General features: G+C 48.1%; 1 protein-coding gene across 1 annotated transcript in view; it reads right to left on the bottom strand.

The window, feature by feature from the left end:
- Positions 1-3,305: 3,305 nt before the first annotated feature.
- Positions 3,306-12,619, bottom strand: part of JAG1 (jagged canonical Notch ligand 1) — a 35,537-nt gene continuing 26,223 nt past the window's right edge. The window contains exons 14-26 of the mRNA XM_037136447.2: positions 12,172-12,336; positions 11,609-11,722; positions 10,967-11,080; positions 10,753-10,866; positions 10,524-10,640; positions 10,021-10,048; positions 9,469-9,554; positions 7,980-8,093; positions 7,225-7,334; positions 6,900-7,133; positions 6,562-6,693; positions 6,112-6,262; positions 3,306-5,298 (exon numbers count right to left, since the gene is read on the bottom strand). Of these exons, the coding sequence (XP_036992342.1) occupies positions 4,841-5,298; positions 6,112-6,262; positions 6,562-6,693; positions 6,900-7,133; positions 7,225-7,334; positions 7,980-8,093; positions 9,469-9,554; positions 10,021-10,048; positions 10,524-10,640; positions 10,753-10,866; positions 10,967-11,080; positions 11,609-11,722; positions 12,172-12,336 (1,937 nt within the window). The 3' untranslated portion in view covers positions 3,306-4,840. The remainder of the gene's footprint in view (positions 5,299-6,111; positions 6,263-6,561; positions 6,694-6,899; positions 7,134-7,224; positions 7,335-7,979; positions 8,094-9,468; positions 9,555-10,020; positions 10,049-10,523; positions 10,641-10,752; positions 10,867-10,966; positions 11,081-11,608; positions 11,723-12,171; positions 12,337-12,619) is intronic.

Raw genomic sequence — 12,619 nt, 5'->3', positions numbered from 1 at the left:
AGGGGGAGGGACAGGGTTGGAGTGAGGGAGGTGGTGGGCAGGCCTCAATCTGAGGTTCTTACTGGATTTAAGAGCCTTTACTCTCCAGTTTTCCAGACTAGCATATCACAGGTTAATACCGGACCAGTGATAATGACACATAATTTAAGACTTGTAAAAGCTGCCAGAGACTTGAAAGAAACACTCCACGCCAGGAACATTGTGCCAGGCATGCAAGAGCAAGCAATACAGGTAGAATTTATGTCCAACACAAGGGAGCCGTGCCTTTTGACACGCTCAGAGGGTGCATGCAGGTGAGCAGGCCCTCTGGGGCCAGCAGCCCCAGGAGCACCACCCCGCTTGCCATTACTGTAACCATCAGGAGGCACTTGTTCATGAAGGTAAACTGGTTATTTTTAATAGACCCAGAAATATCTCATAGTCTTCAGGTGATGAAACAAGATTGCTCTCTAATGGTTTCTAAACTCTGAAGACGCATAGGGCCAGAACCCCACAGAACCGCCTCAGGGCACCCTTCTGCCCCCGAATACCCAGCTGTCTGTCGGCATTGTTGGAGACTGACACAGCCTGAGCTGGGGTGTTTAGCTGCTTGTGGGGTGGAAAAAAATGTTAAGAAAAATAATTGTTGTTTTTGCAAACTATCTATTTAAAAACAGAACCTCAGGAAGCAGATTTCTGTTCCAGTGCTTGGATGAATCAGAGCTTACAAAGTATAAATACACATTAGCAGGAGGTGGCTTCCCATAACCCATGTGCTGTGCCTTCCCAGCCCAGGAACCTCTGAACTCCTGTTTCTCATTCCCAGTAGAGGCAAGAAAGAGGCCCGCAGCTGAAAACGGAAATGCTGGAACGTTGCTCAGCCCAAGTTGCAAACCTCTGTACACCCAGGAGACTTTTTTCTTTAAAGGCGACCAGTTTTTAGTTGCACACTCCCTCGCCTTCAGATTGACAGGTGTACACTGTTCAGAAAGGTGGGAAGCCCACCACTGTGGTTGCTTTGGCACTTTGCTACCTAAATAATGACCCCTTATTCACTCACTGACCCCTCAGATCAGCCAATAAACACGAAGCACTTAAGACCACAACTTGCTCAGAGGGCAGCATAATTATTTTACTTAAAAATGATGTCAGGTGGCAATTTAGCAACAAACTGGCTTTCAGGCTACTTAATTCAGTTTAACAAGGAGGAAAAACATTATAATTAATGAAGAGCTTGTACTTTAGGGTTTTAGTAGAGTTGTTCTCAAATTTAACTGTATAAAATGCAGAGCGGGGAGGGGAGAGCTCTTGAAAATGCAGATTGCCCAGCCCCACTCCTGGTGAATCTTGGGTCAGACCTGGGAATCTGCACTTCAGGTAAATGTGTTGCTTTCGAGTTGTTTCTGATTATCACCCAGTCTCACTGGGCTTTTTGCCAATTAAGATACAGCCCCCTCCCCTTTTCTATTCTGATTCTACATTATGTAAGTCTAGAATCTCAGGACAGAGTTTCCTATCTAAAAACAATCACCTTCCACTTAATGCCTTCCTGAAGTTTCATGGTACCTTCTAATGCCTGAGTTCTAGTCAGCCAAGTTTTCTCCCAGGGTCTGCTCACAGAGGGCCCCCAGTGTTCATGGGGAACAGGAACGCTAACGAGTCCCTTCCTCTTTCCTTCCCTGTACCCAGGATATCCAAGATATCCAAGGCTCCCTTGCCTGATTCCTTCTACCTGGAAGAAGGTGGAAAACATTCTGACAATTATGGTCCCGGCTTTGGGGAGCCTGATCGCTACCTTCTTCTTCCCACTGAGTGTCCTGGACACAGGGATCCTTAAAACACATATGAATCTCAAGATCATGTCTCTCCTGTAAAAAAGAATTGCAGAGGCTCATTAAGTGGTTTTTTTTTGTTTTGGTTTTTTCTTGGTACAAAAGCATTTGGCAACTAGCCAAGGAATTCAGGGGTCCTGCATAATTCAAGTTTACAAACCACCAGAGCAAGGTATTGCTTCAGGAAGGTTTGAGTTCAGTGCTGCAAAACCAGACCATTTCCAGCTCCCTGGGTCTGTGTACCCGCAGAGCACATCTCCCTCCCTGACCCCACCTTGCGGGAACTGGCTGCTGTTCACCAGCAGGGATTAGTGACCTAAGTATCACTATGCTAGGGAGATGTCATGGGAATCCACTATTTCAGGGCTGCTGCCCCAGCAAGCCAAAATGCACTGCCATGGATGAGCTCTGACCCGCTCAAGGACCTCTTGTTCACGCACAAGGAGTGTGGGTGGGGTACTTAAAGCCCACCATCTACTCTTAAATGAGATGCCCATCAGAGAACACAATTCTCTTGGCCTAGTGGAAAATAGCCTCCCAAGAATGAAACAAGACATCCTGTCAGCTTCTCCATTCAGTTTGTTGCTCCAATTTGAGTTACACTCTGAAAACTAGAGGTGAGTGGATGGCCTGATTGGTGACGCTCTGGGGGACAGCACCCCCAGGAGGGTGAGCTTTGGCTTCTTAACCAGAAGCAGCAAATACCTGGCAACTCCAAGCAGCTGCTGGGAGCTGCCCCTGTGTGTGTCATCTCAGCTCATCCCTTGCTGAAGGGGCCAGAGGCAAAGCTTCCCCTCCCCTCCCCTCCCCACCCCACCCATGACATGGAGGCAGAGCTATGTTGGCCTGTGGCCCAGCAGCCTCCAGTGAGAACCGCAGCTCTCCTGCCCCTAACAGGTGGAAACAGCTCAACTCTGGAGTCTCATAGAAGGCCAGGCACCTGGCAGAGCAGCATGGCAAGGCCAACAGAACACTCACTTCCGGGGTACAAAGTGATGAGTAGATTGATGGGCTCTGACCCCAGAAGCTTGTAACTACCTCCTGTGCAGTGAGGCATAAGTTCACAAAATCTACAAGGTCTATAATGATGGAAGGACATTAATGTATTAATTCAAGTAGCCAGGGGAAAAAAAATGAGAAAAAAGCATTCACTCTCCTTCTTCAGCCCCAACACCAATTCCAAGTTGTTTGAAAAACCCTTTCACTGTGGTGGGAAAGGTAGGCATATCCCCTGAGTGGTCACAAACAATTCACCTCCATGCTGCAGGCCATTGATCCAGTGGTGTTTATTCAAGCAGTATTCACACTTGCTGTTGAGTGACAAGGGAATCAAGGCCTCCAGGATGGGGTTCTCACAGCTCAGCTTCCCCACAGCCCCACTTCAGATGAGTTTAGGGGCTGAAAAGGCTCTGAGCTCTTGTTCTGTGCCCCTAATTATCACTACCAGCAGCACAGGGCAGTGCCACACTAGTAAACGCAGAAGAGGCCACACTGTTCCAGGTTTTTATACAAAAAATTTAATAAATATTACTTTTCAAAATTTATTGCCAGGAACAACACAAAGATGCATTTTTATGTTCATAACACTAATAGGACAATACAAAGTATCTTCACGGTCTCAATGATGAACCAACAAAATGACTGTTTTATAAGCCTTTTGGATCTTCAACTTTGTGATAGCGTTTTGATTTCCTCACTTAAGGCAGGCAGTGTACTCTACGGCAAATCTAAACAGTGATCTTACTGGGCATTTTACTCTTCAAGTATTCAACTAGCTTATTAGAATACTCCCTAAATGCAGTAGATAACAAAAATCAAACCTACAGGTGGTTCGGTATTACATACAAATGGTGGGGGGAAAATCAGAATTTACAAAATAAGACTGGTGCACTCCAACTTCACACAATTAATTTGATATTTTTAATGATATTCGACCACTCACATTTTGGCTACATTTAAGTCATAGCTCAACTTGTTCCCTTAAACTGCTGTGTAGCAGATAACCTGCCTGTCTCTCTTCAAGTCAAAAGCAGAAAAATAAAAGGAAACTATTCTCGACTAATTCTGAAACTGCCTTAGTTGGTTCTGAAAACGTGTTTTAAAATGATGCTATAGGAGGTGTTTTAAACATCTTGATGTTGGACAAAAAAAAACCCCAAAACACAAAAAATATATATACTCCACCAGTATTCCAGGCACAGAAGCCCTTCTATTGTCTTAAAAATAAACCATTTTCAAACACCTTAGTTTTGGCTTATAGGCAACACGTAGTAAGAAAATAAGTTCAAAAAAATAAAGCCATACGCTTACAATGCTATCAAAAACCTTCAGTTCTAAACACATACATATAAATAAAAAGGAATGATGTTTTAAGGCTCTTGATTATTAAGTTAATAAATCAAATATACACAGTGATTAATAAAAAAAGAATTATTTACATAACTATACAAAAGTCTACTTTTGACACATTTTTTCCTCTTTAAATTCTTCATTTTACCAGCAACTGCCGACATCAAAGTCCCCCCTCCCCCAACAACAAAATACAATAAAAAAAATAAATAATAAACTCATTTGTGATAGTTGCTGTGGTTCTGAGCTGCAAAGGCACTTTTCAAATACAGAACTACTTGTACGTCATCATAAAACCAATATACAAAAACAACTTGAGTCAATAAATATAAATAAAACTATGATCCTAAGACTGCATCACCCTCGGGACACCTGGCGGAAGTGGAAGCCCTCGGCCGAAAGGTGGGGCCTTCTGGGCGCCTGATCCGAGACCTGTCGGCTGCAGGGACCGTGCACTAGGGCACTTTGGACTGGCTTTTGCATAGCTCTGAGATGCAGTCCTCAACTTCCCAGGCAACCACAGAAACTACCATTGCCAGTGTAAGCCAGCTTGTCAAAACTTAAATTAACACAGGGATTCTAAGCCAACAACAGCCTCAGACTGGACTAGACAGTTAAAGAACTACAGCGCCGTGCGCCTGCAGACTCTACCTAGTGGCGGAGGTGGCGCCCACCGTCTGCTATACGATGTACTCCACCCGATTTAAGCTCTGGGCGCTCTCCAGGTCTCTGTTGTCCTGTTTGTTTGTCCAGTTTGGGTGTTTGGCAGGTGTGCCGTTGGGGGGCTTTTCCTCTCTGTCTACCAGCGTGTAAGCTGGCTGCTTGGTGAACCGGGTTTTCTGCTGGTGCTTATCCATGTCGTCCTCCTCTACCTCCGAGTTATGTGTCCTTATTTTTGACATTTTGGAGTTTTTGTTCTCGTAGTCCTTGATGGGGACTGTGTTGGCCCCATGCTTCTCGATGGGGTTTTTTATCTGGTTCAGCTGCTCCCTGACGTTGTTGGTGGTGTTGTCCTCTGAGGCGGAGCGCGCATGGCTGCTGGGCTTCCGTCGCTTCCGCACACACCAGTAGAAGGCCGTCACCAAGCAACAAACCCAAGCCACGCTGAGCACAGAGCTCAGCAGAGGGACCAGGAAATCTGCAAGGCAGGCCCCAAATCCATTACCCTCTCCGAACGAAAGAGTACCAACAGTGGTTCTCCTGCCCTGAGTCCCTAAAAGGGGAATCATGGGACATGATCCTTTTCACAGCTGCCTACTGTCAACTTCACAGCGTAATTAGCAGTGCTGGGACCTGGGACCTTGGAGACCCGGACACTATTGCCCCCAGAGCAACTGAGCAAAGTAGCAACTCCTACTGATTCCCCAACTTCGTCTGGGGAGAGCAGTGTCTGGATCAGTCAAGGGGAGTCTGGTGACTTAGCTCATTACAGGATCTGGTTTTCAGAATTACCAGAAACAGACTGCTCCGATGCCCCCAAGAGGTCATGAGCCCAATTTCTCGCCTTGCTAGAACAAAGGTGCTTAAGATGGTCTGAAGGAGAGTCTGGACATACTGCAGGGCCTTTGAGCTGCCTATCAAACCAGGGTCTCACGGTGCTTAGGCCGGGCTGTCACACGACACCAGAACACCAAGGCAGGGTTTGCACACCAGAGGTCAAGGCACCATGAGGCTGTCTGCACTAGGGCTTCACGAGGATCTAGGATCAGCGCATGCACTAAGAGGGGCCTGCTTGTGAGCACACAGCCTGTTGGCCGGGGGCAAGTCAGATCAACCTCTGCCCATCACCTTATGACACTGGTCAAGTCAACTGGCCTGTTTCCTCACCAGTGAAATGAGGGGGCGGGGGAGCTCCTTGAGGTAACTGCCCATCTGGTGGTTTTACTGGACAGTGTGATGAGATCCTTTTGGCACTCATCAGTGAAAGGGACTGTTCCCACCTGACACGTACCCGTTCTGTTCTTCAGAGGACGCCTCTGTACTCTCACTTCTGCAACCGCAGCGATAAGCGAGCTGTTTCCATCGCGCTTACTGACAAGGTCTATAATTTTGTCAGTGATTTCCTTGATAGGGTTTCCATCGTCCCGTATGTCTTCGGCAGACTGGAAAAGGAAAAAAAAAAATGGTCAGTCTGGAGGGTCAGGGAATACTAGCTTTTCCCTAGCAGTTTTTGAACGGTAGCTTTTTCAAAAATTTGATATAACATTTATTATTTTTTAAAGTTTTTCAATTATAGATTATATTCAATATTATTTTACATGTTCCAGGTATACTTTTATGCAGAATTACTTGACAGCACACATAGGCCAAGCTCTCTTCTGCTGTATTTGCTCCTGGCTAACTGAAGGTGGCTAGACATCTTGCAATTAAATTATTAAATAGGAATAGATCTTATACTTACAATGGCCACGTGTATTTCATTGTTCGCAGAAGAGGAAGGCTCACAAGCTATGTAGATTGAATATTCAACAGAAACATTCTTCAAAATATTCAAATTCCTCAATTCACTGCAAATGTGCTCTGTGGTAAGACCCTAGAACAATATTGAAAAGTCCACACATATGTAAGATACTCAAGGAAAAAAAGGATGATGTTTCCTTGGAAGTTGGGTTATATTCAGGTTGTACTTTGCTATAAGGCAGGAACTTAGGCTACAGAGACCTGAATCCTAGCTTATAACGGTCCCGCCTTAGTACAAGCAGCCACACACCATTCCCAACTGAAAAAGCAGCTCCATACCGGGGACATCATCTCTTTGTGGAAGGTGAACGTGATGTTTGCACAGTTATCCTGGTAATAGGGGTCAGAAGTGCATTTGGTCTTCACCGGCTGGAGGCTGGAGGAGTGACACTCGCCCACACCTGTGCAGGGGCGGACAAAACACTGGTCGTCCAGGATGGGGATGCAGCTCTGCCCACTGGGGCACTCGCTATGTCCTTTGTGGAGCAGGCAAGGTCGAGGGCCACACCAGACCTGGAGAGAGAAACGGGAGCAGGCAGCTCAGGAGAAGTGCCCACCAGCTATTGCAGAGTTCAGGTGACCTGCAGCAGCCCTCGCATCCTACCTTGGAGCAGGCGATCCGTCCGTTCAGACACTGGCAGGTATTGCAATCGTCATCCCACCTGGCCCCGTCTGGTATCACACTCCCCATGGTGATGCAAGGCCTCCCTGAAACTGAGAGGCGGAGACGTGTGAGTGGAAGGACTTTCCTTTCCTGTAGACGGATCTCGATTCTTTACTCCCGCCCTGTTAGGAAATGATCACACCCATGGCCTTTGTCACATTACAAGTTCCTTCCAGGAGAGGCAAGTATGCTTTCCTCCTCTGCTGGCTTTTCGCACGGCCACGTGACCTGCTTTGGCCGAGGCCACACCAGGGGATGTGTTGTAAGCAGAGTCTCTCACAGTTGACTCACAGAGTGCTCTGCCTTCTGAAAGCCTGCCATATGCCAGAAAAAGAACACACCCCAGGTGCCGCTGATGGCCCGGAGGGTGAGGAGGAACCAAGAACAGACCTAAGCCTAACCTGCAGCACCTATCACTCTGCCCACTCTGTGTACCCATGAATGCAAATAAATGCCTATTGTAAGCCAGAGTTTGGAGGTAGTTTGCTACATAACACAATTACAGGAAGGCAACAGCTACCCTGTTTTTAGGGAACCTCTCAAAGTTCCCCCTTCCCTGTTATCCCCACTGTATGTCCCTACTGTGTTCTCTCCCTGGGCACAGTGTCTACTCATGGTCAAAATGGTGACTGCAGTGACCTCAGCACCAATTCACCCCACAAGACACAGGGGAAGCTGGGGCCTGGCCCACATACCTTCCTGGCACTTGGCACCACTGTGCCCTGGGGGGCAGACACACCGGTAGCCATTGATCTCATCCACACAGGTTGCTCCAAAAGCACAAGGTGAAGACTGGCATTCGTTTATGTCTAGGAGAAATGAAATTCAAGTTTAGGCTCCAACTGGAGGCAGCGATGTTTTCCTAAGCTTTCAGTGGCATTACATACAAATAGGAAGGCTTATGAGCAGTGTAAGGTTGATAAAATTTTCATGTAATCAGCAGCCAAATAAAGAAACAGTATCAGTGCTCCGAAAGCCCTACCCATCACTGCTGCCCCCCAGTCACCATTAGCTGGACTTTTAACAGCTGAGAAGCATTTAACTTTACACTGCTACCTCCCAAAATAAGTTCCTTTTTCCGAGTGCAATTTATTGGAAGGGCTGGCAGATTTCTTTAAAAGGGTCAGACAGCAAATATTTTAGGCTTTGTAGGCCATGTGGTCCCTGTCACAACTACCCAACTCTTATCATAGCTTAAAAGCAGCCCCAGACAGTGTAAATGAATGAGCGTGGCTGTATGCCAATAAAACTTTATTTATAAAAACAGGCAGCAGGCCAGATATGGCTCTCAGGCCATATGTCAACTTAGAAACGTGAAATAGAAACAAGGCACCCCCATCCAGCGATGGAGTCCACTCGGTCCTAGAATAGGAGATTGCAAACACTAGTAAAATTTCAAATAAGTTAGGGAAAAAAACCCACTATTCTATGGCTTTTGTAAAAGATATGGCTTATAAAAAAACTAGGAGAAAAGGCTCAAAATAAAGAATAAACTTTAAGGTTCCTGAAAAACTGCACTGCCCACTCCCAGTTTTTGTTTTAGTCCTTCCACCAGCGCCTGATCTTGCCTCCAGAGACCACAGCCCTTGTCCCTTCCATCGGTGTTAGCTCTGTGCCCCGCCAGTGCAGCTGTGGTCACTGTCCACTTGCCCACAATATCATATTAGTTGTGGCTAAAGGCACACTCTTTCCTTAGGGGCACAGACTACCCTAATCGTCAAGTTCTGTGCCTGGTGCTCCCTTCCCTAGAACCAGGAGGGCTGTGCCACCCACGGGAGGCTTAACAGGTACCTGAGGGTCCAGCCAGCTGGAGGAGGGGGCAGGGATTACAGAGCTCTGCTTGGCAAATAAAGGGCATCATGGCCGTAATTGTTTTCAAGATGAAAACTCTCAGGCTGAGGGGTGATGTGGGGAAAATAAAGCTACTGCAGCCCTGGTTGGAGTGGTTCAGTGGACTAAGTGCTGGGCTGTGAACCGAAAGATCTCTGGTTCGACTCCTAGTCAGGTCACATGCCTGGGTTACGGGCCAGGTCCCCAGTAGGGGGCACACAAGAGGCACCACACATTGATGTTTCCTTCTCTTTCTCCCTCTCCTTCCCCCTCTCTCAAAAATAAATAAATAAATAAATAAAATCTTAAAAAAAAAAAAAAGCCCCTGCAAACCCAGCGAGGGGCAGTCCTTACTTATTCTGCAGTCAGGCCCAGCAAAACCAGGGGCGCACTCACACCGGTACCAGTTGTCTCCATCCACGCATGTGCCACTGTTGTAACTAAGAAGAGAGCAAAGACCACCTAGGTTACCAACCTCCCTGTCCGCGATATCGGCTGCCAGCCAACACAGGGAGCCTCGCCAGTGACCACAGCAGCTCTCACCCCTGGCCACACTCACCACTGCCCAGGGAACTTGAAAAATACTGATGGGTCCCACCCACAGAGTGTCTCATCTGACAGGTCCCAACTGCAGCCCAGGCACTGGATCTTATTTTTAAAAAGCTCCCAGGTGATTTGTGGGCAGTGAAGGGTGAGAATCACTGCTCTAAATGAAGACAGCCTGGCTAATTCAAAGTGTGGTCCACAGACCAGGCGGATGGGCACCCCATGGGTGCGTGTTAGAAAGGCAGGGTCTGCAGCCCAGCCAACCTACTAAGTCCGAACCTTCATTTTAAACAAGATCCTGGGTGAGGCCCCTGCACATTACAGCCAACAAGTGCTGGCTTAAAAGGTGGTCACGCTTACCAGGGATGAGGGCTGCAGTCGTTGGTATCTGCAAAGTAAAAAGACAACTTAATAGTGAAGCAGTCTTAGCCCTGAGTGAAAGCACCACCAATTTCCATAATACCCAAATGATAAGGTCGTAGTTAACACCAGCAAAATTCACTTAAGACCCCTGCTCAATTGGAACCAGGCCTGCACCACACTTTGTTCCGCTCACCGTGGGACACATGTACACAGGAAGAGGCCCTGGCAGGGCTGGGGACAGGGTGTGAGAATGGAAGGAGACAGGCTGCTGGTCAGAGCAGAGCTGGGAACGAGACGCCATCTGTCTCCACTTATCTCCTTGGCGACTTTCTCATGCCCGGGTCAGGGCTGCATCCCATCAAGTCATTAGAACAGACCCAGGTGATGCAGAAGCAGACATCAAACAGCTATGCTGCTTCTGGTTTCTACTTCGAGTCCCTGAGGCTGTCAGGATGTGCTCCCACAGCCCCCGGAGAGTTCCACGGGTGGGGGACACTCACTCTGAGTGCAGATGGGCCCCTCCCAGCCTTCTTTGCAGACACACGTGAAGGATTCGCCATTGACCACACAGGTGCCCCCGTTATGGCAGGGGTTTGGCAGGCAGCTACTATTTCGGGCTGTAAGACAAGAACAGAGACCACCCTCCCTGAGGATTCGAAAACAGTCTGAAGGGGCAAAAGCCACAGCCAGGAGAGCACTCACAGGAGACTGAGTGGGGCAGAGACTTACCTATGTTACAGGTCGTTCCTTCCCAGCCTGCAGGACACATGCACTTGAAAGCATCCCCTTCGTCATAGCAGGTGCCCCCGTTGTTGCACGTGGCCTCATCACACTGGCTGTCACCTGGAGGCGGAAGACCTTAGTGTGAGCCCGTGGCTGACTCCCCTCACAGCAGACAGACAGAGGGGTTCCAGGGACAGCATCCCCGTCAGCTACCACTTACGAGAGTGGCAGGTCTTTCCTTTCCACCCGTTTTTACAGTCACAGTAAAAGTCGTTGACTAGGTCGCGACATGAGCCCCCATTGTGGCAGGGGTTCTGGCTGCAGTCGTTGATATCTAGAACCAAAGAAGAGACCCCCAGCTGAACATGCACCCAGGACCCTTCACAACCCATGAGAGCCACGCATTTCCTATGGCCACCCCCATCCCTGCTTTCCACCCCAAGTTCTAAGACCAGCTGAGAAATCCCTGGACTTTAACACCATCACCCTTTGCAGGAGTAAAGGAGCCCCCAACCAGGTTACTTGTAACCCCACGCAAGTTAGTGAAGTCAGGAGGAGGCCTGTCACTCCCACGAAACTGAAAACCACGACAGGCAGAAATGACAATCAATTGCAAGCAGGGATGTCTGTCATCCTAAGTACACAATCACATTCTGTAGCTCCTCAGCAGCGATTCCTTCCCACTGGCTGTCACCCACATGAACAAATACAAATAGGAGCCAGGCCATGCTGTTCCACTGCAGGAACAGCTGGGGTCTTCCTTTCAGAAATTTCCATGAAAGAGGAAAGCTACATAGATTGACCACCCCCCCCCAACCCTCCCCAACGCCAGAGCTGTCTGTCCCAAGAAGACCAGACTCACTGGTTTCACAGTAGGCCCCCTCCCAGCCGTCACTACAGATGCACTTGTAGGAGTTGACACCATCGATGCAGGTGCCACCATTTTTACAGGGGTTGCTCTCACAGTCATTAATATCTAAGAGAAAAGGAAGCAGAAGTCCGGTAAATGAAGTACCAGTAAAGCTGGGCACTGCTCTATAAAGCTACCACTTGAGAAAATGCACTTGGCATCTCAAAAGTCCTCACTTCCATCAGGATTGTCTCTCATTTAGCAGGTGGCTCACCCACTGAGCAGGGCTCTTCTGAAAATGCCACATGCATTTTATTAATGCCCTTACAGGCTAAGCTGCTCAGTGGGTGTGGGGAAGAAATTTCCACAGAAAGCAGGACCACCCAAACTAGTGAGATTCTAGAACATTCTGAAATGTGCTGAAGGCTCATAGGCATCAGTGATCTTATAAGTTAAACACAACTCAGTCTTAGATCCTAGACGCAATGGTAAACCTTCACTAGTCTCGACTGAAACAATCCAGACTCGCATGCCCCCTGAGCTGGGCAGAGGCAGGGAGAGGGAGAGGCTCTTACTTTCATGGCAGTAGGTTCCAGTGAAGCCTTTGTTACAGTCACACGTGAATTTGCCTCCCGACTGACTCTTGCACTTCCCATGGGGGCCACAGACGTTCGAGGAGATATACCGCACCCCTTCAGGCGTGTCGTTGGAAGCCATGGCCACTGTGCAGCTGTCAATCACTACAAGACAGACTCGGGATCAGATTATGGCCACTGACCCATGAGACACGGCGTTCCTAAGCCAAGGACATATGCCAAGCCTGCTTTCCCAGACACAGGCACCTTTGGCTAATGAGGGGAAGAGATCAAGAGGCACCGCAGGGCCAAGACTCTGGCAACATGCCCTGTTGCACTGTGACAACACCGAGATGCCAGGCAGACTGAAGTTTTTAAAGTTTATTAGTTTGTTAAAGGGATTTTCTCCCTAGTGGCTGAGAAGTCTCATGTCTGTGGACCCCTGTCC

Source organism: Artibeus jamaicensis, unplaced genomic scaffold, assembly GCF_021234435.1.
Source record: "Artibeus jamaicensis isolate MK-2021 breed Jamaican fruit bat unplaced genomic scaffold, CSHL_Jam_final contig_685, whole genome shotgun sequence".
In the NCBI taxonomy this organism is placed as follows: domain Eukaryota; kingdom Metazoa; phylum Chordata; class Mammalia; order Chiroptera; family Phyllostomidae; genus Artibeus; species Artibeus jamaicensis.
The sequence above is the reverse complement of the archived record's forward strand: the minus strand, read 5'-3'. Positions and strand labels throughout refer to the sequence as shown.